Source organism: Teleopsis dalmanni, chromosome 2 (genome assembly GCF_002237135.1).
Source record: "Teleopsis dalmanni isolate 2A chromosome 2, ASM223713v2, whole genome shotgun sequence".
In the NCBI taxonomy this organism is placed as follows: Eukaryota; Metazoa; Arthropoda; class Insecta; order Diptera; family Diopsidae; genus Teleopsis; species Teleopsis dalmanni.
In genome coordinates this window covers 5849224-5862314 of record NC_051847.1, presented here as the reverse complement: position 1 = coordinate 5862314, position 13091 = coordinate 5849224, and the positions used below count along the sequence as shown (strand labels likewise).

Below are 13091 nucleotides of genomic sequence, written 5' to 3'. Positions count from 1 at the left end.
GAAGGCAAAATTGTTGGCTGTTAGGTTTGCTGCTCGACGTAACGATGCATTGCTAAGTTGGAATCGGTTGACTATTTTGTCTTTGTAGTTGTTATGTGAACTATTGTTTTTCCATATTGGTTAATTAACCCATTTCGGACCACATTTCGGCCAGTTTTGAATATTTTTTAATATTCAAAGAATATTTTAAATAAATATCAAACTTTTCTCATTTACTTAAACTTTGTTTTATTTTACTATTAACTATGAAAATTTCACCGTTAAATTTGAAGTCTGAAATTGCCTAGTACTTAAAGGGTTAATGCAAGTTGGCAACAATTTGTGCTATGCGTATGGAACGTTGCTTTCATGTGAGAAGTTTGATTGAGTTCTGCCACGACACGGAAAGGAAAGGAAAGTGTTTGGGAAGCGGTTGTCATGGTCGCTTCACGCCGGTCGTCGGTCGTCATAATTACGTTGAAAACAATAATTGTTGAATGCTAGATCGATATTTGACGGAAGCTTTCCCCTTTTTGGTCGGTTTGCAGGAGCGAATGCATTTACTTTTGCTTCGAAACATCCTGAATCGTGAATCGTGCAAAATATTTATATATCATATAATTTAATCTGTAAAACTGAATAATTTATGAAATATTATTACTTTCAGATTTAAAATTTACTAAATTGACTTTATTGACCGCTTTTAGAACTTAAAACTTTTTTAACATTGAAAATGTTTACATTGAGGTTTTCAATGGAAATTTTCAAGCCTAATAGCTTTTTTATTCGCCAGTTATTATTTTTTTATTTTTCACTGTGTAATGTTAATATTGATCTTATTTACTAGTACAAATAAGAAGCAATAAATTTGCAACAATAACAATGTTGTTTTGTGTTTTACAGAAGTATGTAGAAATTTTATTTGTATAAAAAAAATATTTATGTAAGTAGATAGTAAGAAATAAAAAAGTATCTCATATAAATGAACTATTGAAAATTTAAAAGTGAAGGGTTGGTATATTAACACAAAAGTAATTTTACTTAGTTATGCAAACATTTTCAATATCTGAGTTAAGTTCTTTCTGAATTGAAGTTAAATATTATTTAATACTTTTTTAATTGTGACATATTTTAAAATTATATCACAATATAGGAAGATATAAATTCCAGCATTCCTCTATATTACAAAAGATAACGAGAACCATTTAGTAACTTGAAATTATAAAAGAAACATAGTACGGTTCTAATTTGAGAACTAATTAGCAAAGAAAAACATTTCTACACATCATTAAATAAATTGATTTAGTCAGACAAATCAAATCAAATTTGTGAAAAGCTAAAATCAATCAAAAATAATAAATTAATTGGGTGTAAAATATGACACTTCATATAAACCAAATCAAATTTGTTAATAACAAAAATCATTAAATTAAAAATAATTAATTAATTAGCAGTAAAAGATATATAATACATCAAATACTTTGCTATTCTTTTAAATTCTCAATCTATAAATTAAATAAAAAACAATAAATTTACTCTTCAATAAACTCTTGATATTCATTGACATTAATTCTAGCCACATTTCGAAATATACTCAGCAGTTTATAGTGGTATCGATGCTAAAAGAATCACAATGGCATCGATGTTGCTTTTGTTATGATGCTTTAGTCGGTTTTAAGGAATCAATGGGCGAAATCCGTTGCATATCTATAGTAAAAGTAAAACTAGAGAATGCAACAGAAAGAAAAGAATGAAATTACCTATCCGTACATATTGCAAATATAACTCTCATCTAAGGTATCTATGAACCTCGTTTAGCGGTTGTTAAAAAATCTAAGACTAATGTTTTTCGTGATAGATAGTGTATGCCAACAAATAAACCTGGATTACCTGGGGCGTTCAAAATCAACGAGAAACTCACAAAAGGCTAATGCATACTCCAGAAGTAACTATATGTATGATCTAGAATTTGCTTTGGAGTTTTAATAGGCCAACACTTTTTGAATATTACAAAGATTTGCAACATTTCGTCAATTCTAATTGCGACATTCACATAAGAAACACATTTTTTGGCATGAAATTGAAGAAATGAATATGGAAAATTTGTAGTTTCAATAGGATGGTACCAGAAGTCACATAATATATACTAGGTATATCTCTGGATTTACCTAGTTAGATTTGCTGAATTTGCTAGTTATTCTCTGTGACTGCAGATAGTTGGTTAATGGACGATGAGAGTATTCTTATCTTTGATATATTGTCTCAATCGGAAAATGAGACGATTTAAGATATTAGTGTGGTCTAAAACATATACTTTATCTATTATACTATATCATACTATTATATCATACTACTTTATCATATTTATCTTTATCTATTGCGTTGAGAGTTGATAGCAGAACGATACCAGATATCGTCTCTATTGATGATATTAACATTAACAGTTGCAGGGATTTAGGGTTAGGTGAAAACTATTTAATTGATTTCTTATTATTTTATTATGCTTCTATGCTTCTATGAGAAGATTTCGTTATATATAAATTACAATATTTCTATGGATATAAAATAAATTCGATACGTGAAATTGAATACTTAAGAAATTAGTAATTGGTCGCTAATAATCAATAATCGTTTTTATCGTAATAATGAGTTCGACAAGCAAATGATTTGAGTACACATAAAGCACTTCTACGGCAGAGATGAGCTACGGGTGCTGAGGCAGGTTTGTTTTCCATTTTCACTGGTCTTATGTGCTCGGTGCACAACAGCAACACGTCATGCCGTATTCTAATAAGATTTTCGCACGTGACGTTTGAGGAAGAGAAACTAACATTTTCCGAAAAGCCGGAAAAATGCTAGAAAAATCAATATTTTTCAACAAAAATACATAAAATTATATTGTGCACATCACAACAGAAGAGACATTAAATACTAAATGCTAAAAGGAAAAAAAACACGACCAAAATGTTGTTGCGGAATATTTTTTATGGCCAAAAATAGGAAAAACGAGGCAGAACAAATAGCAGCGAAATGTGGAAATGGCTAGGAAAAGATAAAACCGCTGAGAATCGATTCGCCATAGAGGGATTTCCATGTAATAATTAAAAATATTTTTAAGCTAATTAGAATGGTTTTTGCTTGTGTAATGGAAGAAATGTGGGAAAGGTAAGGAACTTGTTACGTCGGCATTCGTTGATAAGAACTATTTAGAATATGAATATGAATAAACACTTTTATTGTCATTTATGTATTAAATTTTTTTTTCCATTTCTTATACTTACAAGTTGCCAAAAGAAAATAAATAAAAACGTTTTTCCTCTACTCGTTGCGGAGAGAGCAAATCATGCAAATTGTATCCAACAAATTTTTGAATCTTTTTTGAATCTTTTAATGCGTACGAGTTTTGTTGGTTTTTTTTAAATTTTTGCAAACATGAAATGAGTCAGAGTTCATTTTCCACAAAAGGGTTAAATTATTGCTTCAAAAATTACAAAACTTTTTATGCTCACTGCTTAACACGACTCTACTAACGTGTCTCATTGCATTTTCACTTTATTTTCTTTAAAAATGAATTTATTTTGATAAACTAAAAAAAAATTAATTTTAATTTTTTACTCAAAGAAATCACGAACTTTTTACTGTAGAACCGTTAAACTCTTTATTGTTAAGCGCGAAACTGCTTGTATCAAAATTCTGGTTAAAGTGAAAATTTTCCGTTCTTCAATTGCAAATAAATACTCACGATTTGCAATGTGTGCGTAGATGAGACAAAAAAATTGTTTTCATTTGCAACATATGACAAACCAACGACGAAGTGCTGCCAGCTCGGAGTTTTGTTTATGAAATTTAAAAAAATTGCAAAATTAAAAATGCAAGTTTTTGCACGTTGTTATGTTTTGCTTTAACATTAAACAGAAAAATAATTTAAAACCAAAACTTTAATAATTTATTATATTAAAAATAATAATAATAAATGCAACATGCAAATTTATATATATTAAGATCGTGTGCGAGTTCACGTAAAATGATGGTAATTTCAGGGAAATAGTAAATTATGTCGGTATGGCAGTGAATGTTGGTATTTACCAGAACTTTGAGTAGGTTAAATAAGATAAAAATTAGGTATTACCATTGTGAAAATTTCATAAGACATTTAACGAATAAATAAATAATTTTGATAACTTTTAACAAAAAATAATAAATAAGTGCATTAATTAAATAAATAAATAAATATTTACATAAGTGCAGTGCAAAAAATTCGTAGGCAATTTCAATTTACTTTACCTCAATTTACTCGAACTCGCACACAACCGAAAGTCGTTTTGTTTTTTTAGAATTATAACTTTTATTTGGAACGTTTATTTTAGTATATTTTCTATACGGCAAATTTGGTTTTGCCTTTATCAGGAGCATTTCTATAGTATTAGGATTACGTAGTATTACTATATTTACTTTAAAAACTATTGACGTGACGACTCAAAAATAAAAATTAAGTTATATAAAAATTCAGCTTTTAACTATTATATCTATTCATTCGCACTGATTTTATATATCTTAGTTACACATATACATTGTGATCAGTTGCAGATCTAAAAACATTTTATGTATTAATTTCAATAAAGTTAAAATTTCCGATTCACAAAAACATATTCACTTACTTTCTCACAATTTTTAGAGTGAAATTTTTCTATTCAATTTATATATATTATGAATGCATATTTTCTGTTACCTGTATTTCGAGTGTCTTTCAAAGATTTGTGTACGTGCCCGACAACAGCTTCTCCAAACATTGTGGTTTCTATGAACGCATAAAAAACAAATGGATTGTTACTTGTGATGTATAAGTTTTTTAAATTTATAATTCTTGAATTTAAAAATTTTAGATAATTGTGAAATGTGAAAAAAATATCCATATCCAGAATAAATATAATTTACTACATACATATATATATTTTTAAAGATTAAAGTTTTAGCAAAAACAATTAAATAGAATTGTATATGAAAACTTAATCAATATTCTTCTCTAAGACTTCTCTAATACGACTTTGTATTCTATCAAATTAAAAAAATGCTATGTATTATATAATTACAAGATTATAGTTAGTGCTAGATTCGATGTTTTGACAAAGTGTGATTTTTTGCACGTTGAAAGGTTAATGCATTTTTTGTTTTAATTCTTGCATTGCCATGCCAAGTAACGGCACTGCCGTAAACATCAACCTCTTCTTGAGGCCTGTGTTGTGCATGTTAGCTGCAACGTTTCAAAACTTCTTCCCTTGATTTTTCAATGAAAGATGCGTGGAACAATTTTGCGCAACTTTATTCTAATGATCTTGAAAATGAAAATAATATTTCAAACATTTTTTATTTACAAAAAATAATAAATAAACCAAATAATTTAATAAAAATTCATAATGTTATTATGTAGGGCAGCAATTTGTACAAATATCCATCCTTACAAAATGACAATTAAAACCCCCGTGTGAGTCCCGTATTGGTGTACAAGTGTAAATAATTACATGAAACTCAATTTTTACAAAATATATCATTTACAACACTGTTGTTCTGTTCTTATGAGCTCAGTGCTTTTTAAACTGCTCATTCAAACTGTGCTACTGTCATGCCGCTAACTATTATAAATCAGCTGTTCAGAAGAAGTGGCACCATAATTATTTAACTAATTTTTGTGCTTGATGCCAACTTTAAAAATGAAACTTAATATTGATATCGATTTCGTAAGTACGTTAATTTAATTTTTCACAAGTGTATTATTTTCTGTTTGCATTTCAGCCAAAAGAGGATGTGCCGTATGAGGAAGAGATCCTGCATAATGCACTGGTTGAAACATATTGACCACAAAGCTAAAGCACTCAACAACGGTGTTAATATAATGTATAAACGAGTATTTAAGAAATTGTCTGGCTGGTACAAAACATGTACGTGGACGTCCATTGAACGACCCTATGTATGAAGAAGTCAATAATACGTTTGAACGTGCGTTGGTTTTTATGCATAAAATGCCACGCATTTGGATGGATTATGGTACTTTTATGACTTTGCAATGTCGAATAACACGTACCAGATACGTTTTTGACCGCGCCTTACGTGCTCTACCCATAACGCAGCATCATCGTATCTGGCCACTGTATCTGAAGTTTGTACGTCAGTTTGACATACCCGAAACTGCGGTGCGAGTTTATAGGCGATACTTAAAATTATGCCCAGATGAAGCTGAGGAATATATTGAATATTTATCTGAAGTGGGTAAATTAGATGATGCGGCTCAGCAGTTAGCTACGATTGTAGATAACGAAAATTTTGCTTCAAAATTTGGTAAATCAAATCATCAACTTTGGAATGAGTTGTGTGAACTTATATCTAAGAATCCGCATAAAGTGCATTCACTGAATGTGGATGCAATTATTAGAGGTGGCTTGAGAAGGTATATAATGAGCGATACAAATGTTTTATATATATAATGGTTGTTCCCTTTAAGGTACAGACCCAATTGATATTGGGACACTTATGGCACTCTTTGGCGGATTACCACGTACATTCTAATTTTAATCTTCCATATCTGGAAGTATTCCACCAAGAGGTCTATATTTTCCTGTAAGGTGTTGCTTACGCTGTATGTCAAAAGTTAACTTACCCCACAATAAAATTACAATCGAAGTATATCATTTTTATTGATTTTTATTCATATATTCCAAAACATAAATCAGATAATTATTAGAAGATCGAGCAATTCTACGTCTCCTCTAAAAACATCAGTTTGTCTTCTGTTTATCACATCATATATATCATATATGATAAATGTTTTATATCAGTATTGGGACCATAAATCTTGTCACATAATCAAATTTATATTTAGGATTTTATAGTAATTGATTGTGGGAAGAAGTGAAGTGCTAATGCAGAAACTGTTATTGAGAATTGAACTTGAAAAGTCTTTAGTACGCAAACATCTTTAAAATTAGAAAAACTGTCAAATATTTCTTTAATAAATATGTTTGAGCTTTTTTTTTGAGTTACGTGTGAAATTGTTATCAAATTTTGAAATAAATGAAATATAAATTTTATTTAGAGTTTTATAGTTATTGTTATCGTTATTGTTTGTAAGAAGAAGTGAAGCAGAAAATTTGAAATTTTTGAATGTGAAAGTATCTTTAAAGCAAAAAAATTATATTAAACCCTTCGTCAGTTAATATCGAAGTGAATTGTGAATTATGTATAAAGTGATTTTTCTGGGTTACCTGTTGTGTGTCGGACTTATTGTTCTGCAAGCGGAGGGTGAGTTGTTTGTACATAAATCATCTTTTACACTTTATTTATTAAATTTTAATTACGGTCGTTAAAACTTATTTGTCAGATCCTCTTTGTTTTCATTTCTCTTGGATCAAAGAGGTAAGGAATAAATCTATAACCTGCTCAACTACTCCAATATATGATATGTATTGCGATGGCCCATTAATAGTGACAGGTATGTAAATCATTCGATCATTCGTGATCATTCGAATTTTTTCATAGTCTATGAGAATTTATGAATAAAATAAAAAGTTATATATTTTATATGTTTTATTTATTATTTATATAAATCAATTATTTATAATTCACGACACACATTTTTGAAGTTTGTTTTTTAAATTTTAAAAGACTTTTTACAAATAAATTTTTCATCTCAACAAATGTTACTAGTCTAGTCTGTTACTAGACGTTTAATAATCCTATCAACAGTATATAGGATCGTGTGCGAGTTAGGCTAAGTTGATGCTAAACCAAATGGGAGATTTTTTGGGATTTTTTGCACTGCACACATTTAGCTATTTATCAACTCGCACACGTCCTTAGTTTGATTTAAATTTAATTTGATTACATATTAAAAATATATTTTATATTCGAATTCCATATATTTTAGACAATGGTAAACCACCAAACACAAAAAAATTGTGGGAATCTTATAAAAATAATCCTAAAGAAATTACATGTCCCATGGAGCGTGGTATGGTTTGTGTTAAGAGCATATTGTCTGAAAATAAGAAAGGTAAATTTAAATTAATTTCATTAAAATTATTTATTTTTAGTTATTTACTAAGGTTTCCAAATAAAAAAATGGTAATCTGCTATATCTGATGTGTACACGCCAACCACAGTCTTGCTAATTAAGTTCGATTAGTGTTCATTCAGCTTAATTACTTCTCTGACTGCCACTTAAAAAATATTTTTTAATAGATTATTACCTACTATACTTAAGACATATCCGAACCATATATTAATTCAGTGAACAATATCAATGTAGTAATAAATCTTGTTCAGCTTTTGGTTCAAGTATATGCGGTAGACATCACCAACTCATATAGGATCAAAGATCTTACTTTACTAGAATGCTTCTTAATTTGTAATAACATGTATACTTTTTCCTCATATAGAAGTTATGATGAGCGACATATGAAGTGCGGGTTTTGTGGATCGAGAGAGAGAGAGTACACCTTATTTGGCCATAGTTGCACCTATTTGCAGTAGTGGTTCGTAGACATCTCTTCAAACTAACATCGTGGCTGATCGACTGACTTCCATTTTGTCTGTAACCGACATATACTAGCATCAATCTGTTATATCACACTTGATACACTCAATATGTTGGTGTCGTTAGCATAGGCAGGAAGCTGGAAACACTTGTAAAATATTGTGTTATTTCAATGAACACCTGTTCCGACCATGACAAAATTGAAGAGATAAATAATCTCAGGATAAACAATCATCTTTTGCGATTTGAAGCTACTTTAACGGATCTACAAGCATTGTTTAACCTTATTTTGCAAAGACGTGTTAGCTTTGGCGGGATATTGTGTTGAGACTTTGTCCTGCATACGCGATACAGTAAAAAGTTGTTGGGTGTTAATTCCATGTTCGGAAGTTTTTTCTTAAATTTTTTGCATTATGAATATCTGAGCCTTGTATACGACAGATATTAGGCTGATATTATATAGTTAGCACATCCAAATCTGAATTATTTAATATGTCTTTTTGATAAATTTCTTATAAATTACTTAGTAATTTATAGAAGAATGGAAGTAAAATAGTGGATATAGTGGAAATAGTGGTGGATACTTGGACGATGAAATCTATGAAAATTCTTTTCCTATCGGAAGTATAACGACGTTCTTGGTAAAATAATCTGATTTGCTAATTATATAGAAAAAATTGTATATAACACAATGGCGTTTTTTGCAACAGTCAAGCTGCACTAAAGGTTCTTGTTAATCCTGCCATCTTTTCAGAGATGATCACTGAATATAAGATAAAAATAAACTGTGTTGAGAACATAATAAACTACTTTTTATATGGGTTACGGGACACTACAGTGGCATAGGGAATAAATTGACTGATTATATGGCCAATTAACGGTTTGCTAGGAGTACATTGTGTGGTCAATGAGTTTCTGAGCTACGTTTACAAGAGAAGATGGACCAAAATGTACTCCTGTAAAGTAACGTAATATTATGTGAAAGAACATGACAGGAAATTATCAAAATTTCTCTCACAACAAAAGAGAAAGGACTCCAAGGTACGGATCGGTGAAATCAAGTGACATAAAACTAGTTGACAAGACATGGCTATGATTTGAATTATCACACAACCGATATAACAGTGCAGTCTTAAAGATTCGGACTACTTGGAGTATATTTTCTGTTATTTTTTAGCATTTGAAACAACCACACTACGACTGTTGGATTATGATGTGTACATAATGTCCATGCTCTTCTCTTACCTGATCTCTTCAGACTTATTAGGGAAACTAATCTTTGTTTGTCCTCTTGTCTTCACTTTTCCACCTCTTTGTTTTACCTTTTTATTTCCGACTTTGGGTATTGTGATCTGCCGACTGAGAACGCTTGTCTCGTCCTAACATTTATCAACAGAAAAAAAGTGTTTTTTCAAAAAATTATGAAAATATATTTATAAGCAATGTATCTAATTTATTTCTCATACTAACTATTTTATTTTATGCTACAGTTGGAATAATAGGATACGGCTGTAATCGTAGAGATATCCGAGAAGAGATTTATGAAAGTACGGAATGCGTTGATATCAGAACATTTACAGGCTTAGATGTGAAAGTTTGTTCTTGTCAATCCGATGAGGGCGCGATGCCTTGCAATTATGCATTCTCCATGCATGGGACTAGTGAGTGTAAATGGAATCCCACATTAATATGTCTGATCATAATCAAAATACTTTGCCGGATTTTCTTCATAATCTGACAGATTAGAAGTTAATGCAAATGAAGAACTCAATTTAAATTTTTGTGCGAGTGTTAAGTAATATCGAATATTTTATTTATTTAATAGAACTTTTTAAACTATTTGACTATAACATAAATTTTAATAAATAGTCGGATATTGTTAACAACAAAACAAATCTGTTGAATTATTATCACATAAATAAATTAAATTTTTTAAAAGGCTTTTGTTCGCCATTTTTGTTGTAGTTATTGTGAGTTCACTGTGCTGCCATTAGTTGCTGTTTGTTTTGAATTTATAGCAATCACCCGCCAATCTTAAATCAACTGATTAACGAAACCGCAATAAATAATAGCGGAACTATGCTCCTTCTAGGAGTTAAAGGACTGAATATATATATAAATAAAATGTGAAGTATCAGACTCCATTTCAGTAGTTAAGTCCAATTCTTTTTCGTGTCGATTTAACGCAGTTATAACCAAAAACATAGACATAGACAAAACATTTTTCTATGTTTTTCGTATAATATTGTTAACTTAATTTTCTTAACATAACTTATTAAACATAAACTGATTTCCATCGTGTACTATTTATACACGATGAATGTATATTTTATATTACCTGAACTGAACGCAGAAAAAACAAATGCATTGTTACTTTTGATGTGTGAGTTTTTGAATTTTTAATTTTTAAATCTAAAAATTTCATATAATATTTTAATTATAAACAAATTAAGTTTTGCAAAATAAATCATTTACAGCACTACTTTGGTGTTGTTATGAGGTTAGTGCCTTTAAAACTGTTTAACCAAACTGTGCTACCGTCATGCCGCTAACTATTATAAACCAGCTGTTCAGAAGAATTGCGGCCACAATTATTTGATTAATTTTCCTGGTTGATATTTAATTATTTTAATACATAAATAATACATATATTACATAGATTTGTATAAAAATGCCAACTATAAAAACGAAACTTAATATTGATATAGATTTCGTAAGTACGCTAATTTAATTTTCCAGAATAAATGCATTAATTTGTGTTTGCATTGCAGCCAGAAGAGGATGTGCCGTATGAGGAAGAGATACTGCGTAATGCTTATTCCGTAAAACATTGGTTGCGTTATATTGACCACAAAGCTAAGGCACCCAACAATGGTGTTAATATAGTGTATGAACGTGCATTGAAGGAATTGCCTGGCAGTTACAAAATTTGGTACAATTACTTGCGCACTAGGAGGAAACAGGTACGTGGACGTCCATTGAACGACCCTATGTATGAAGAAGTCAATAATACGTTTGAACGTGCGTTGGTTTTTATGCATAAAATGCCACGCATTTGGATGGATTATGGTACTTTTATGACTTTGCAATGTCGAATAACACGTACCAGATACGTTTTTGATCGCGCCTTACGTGCGCTACCCATAACGCAGCATCATCGTATCTGGCCACTGTATCTGAAGTTTGTACGTCAGTTTGACATACCCGAAACTGCGGTGCGAGTTTATAGGCGATACTTAAAATTATGCCCAGATGAAGCTGAGGAATATATTGAATATTTATCTGAAGTGGGCAAATTAGATGATGCGGCTCAGCAGTTAGCTACGATTGTAGATAATGAAAATTTTGCTTCAAAATTTGGTAAATCAAATCATCAACTTTGGAATGAGTTGTGTGAGCTTATATCTAAGAATCCGCATAAAGTGCATTCACTGAATGTGGATGCTATTATTAGAGGTGGCTTGAGAAGGTATATAACGAGTGATACAAATGTTTTATATATTTAATTGTTATTCGCTTTTAGGTATACGGATCAATTGGGTCATTTATGGAACTCTTTGGCGGATTACTACGTACGTTCCGGTTTGTTTGATCGTGCACGTGATATATATGAAGAAGCCATACAAACGGTTAAAACAGTACGAGACTTCACACAAGTATTCGATGAATACGCACAGTTCGAGGAAGTTTCATTAAGCAAACGTATGGAAACTGTTGCGAATGATCCAACCTCTACAGAGGAGGATGATATTGATGTTGAACTGCGCTTGGCACGCTTTGAATATCTAATGGAACGACGTTTGTTGTTACTAAATAGCGTGTTGCTGCGTCAGAATCCACACAACGTTCACGAATGGCACAAGCGTGTTAAGTTGTACGAAGACAAGCCGTTGGAAATCATCAACACTTACACAGAAGCTGTGCAGACTGTCCAACCAAAATTGGCCGTTGGTAAACTGCATACATTGTGGGTCGAATTCGCCAAGTTCTACGAGGGTAATGATCAAATTGACGATGCGCGCGTCATTTTTGAAAAAGGCACCGAAGTTGAGTACATCAAAGTGGATGAATTGGCGTCTGTCTGGTGTGAATGGGCAGAAATGGAAATAAGGTTTGAAAATATACAAAAAAAAAAAAAATAAAAGCAATGCTTAAAATGTTTTTTCATATAGGCAAGAAAATTTTGAAAACGCACTGAAGTTAATGCAAAAGGCAACGGCGATGCCAAAGCGTAAGGTGGCATATCACGATGACACAGAGACGGTACAAATGCGTCTTTACAAATCGCTAAAAGTTTGGTCGATGTATGCAGATTTGGAAGAATCATTTGGCACTTTCAAAACCTGCAAAGCCGTGTACGATCGGATAATCGATTTAAAAATTTGTACTCCACAAATCATTATAAATTTTGGACTCTTTCTTGAGGAGCACAATTACTTTGAGGAAGCATTTCGCGCTTATGAAAAAGGCATTGCTCTATTCAAGTGGCCAAATGTCTTTGATATTTGGAACTCTTATTTGACAAAATTTTTAAAACGTTATGGCGGCACTAAACTGGAACGCGCACGTGATCTTTTCGAGCAGT

At 31.0% G+C, this 13091-nt stretch overlaps 3 protein-coding genes and 1 long non-coding RNA gene across 4 annotated transcripts in view; 3 read left to right on the top strand and 1 right to left on the bottom strand.

Moving 5' to 3' along the window:
- Positions 1-5630: 5630 nt before the first annotated feature.
- On the top strand, positions 5631-6719 carry LOC119678904 (pre-mRNA-splicing factor syf1 homolog). The gene is made up of 3 exons (XM_038090992.1): positions 5631-5714; positions 5770-6421; positions 6476-6719. Exons 2-3 carry the CDS (start codon positions 5943-5945, stop codon positions 6489-6491), a joined length of 495 nt encoding a protein of 164 aa, XP_037946920.1. The 5' UTR covers positions 5631-5714; positions 5770-5942; the 3' UTR covers positions 6492-6719.
- Positions 6720-7091: 372 nt separating this feature from the next.
- Positions 7092-10261, top strand: LOC119678903. The gene is made up of 4 exons (XM_038090991.1): positions 7092-7272; positions 7352-7462; positions 7898-8023; positions 9997-10261. The coding sequence occupies exons 1-4, from the start codon at positions 7209-7211 to the stop codon at positions 10242-10244; spliced, it is 549 nt and encodes a 182-aa protein (XP_037946919.1). The 5' UTR covers positions 7092-7208; the 3' UTR covers positions 10245-10261.
- On the bottom strand, positions 7932-10069 carry LOC119678905. The gene is made up of 3 exons (XR_005252373.1): positions 9977-10069; positions 9752-9885; positions 7932-8008 (listed from the first exon to the last, which is right to left on the bottom strand). It is a non-coding gene; the product is annotated as an uncharacterized LOC119678905 (long non-coding RNA).
- Positions 10262-11177: 916 nt separating the features above from the next.
- LOC119684495 (pre-mRNA-splicing factor syf1 homolog) overlaps positions 11178-13091 on the top strand; it is a 2104-nt gene continuing 190 nt past the window's right edge. Inside the window, exons 1-4 of the mRNA XM_038098542.1 lie at positions 11178-11219; positions 11278-11975; positions 12030-12617; positions 12679-13089. Coding sequence (XP_037954470.1) covers positions 11178-11219; positions 11278-11975; positions 12030-12617; positions 12679-13089 — 1739 coding nt within the window. The remainder of the gene's footprint in view (positions 11220-11277; positions 11976-12029; positions 12618-12678; positions 13090-13091) is intronic.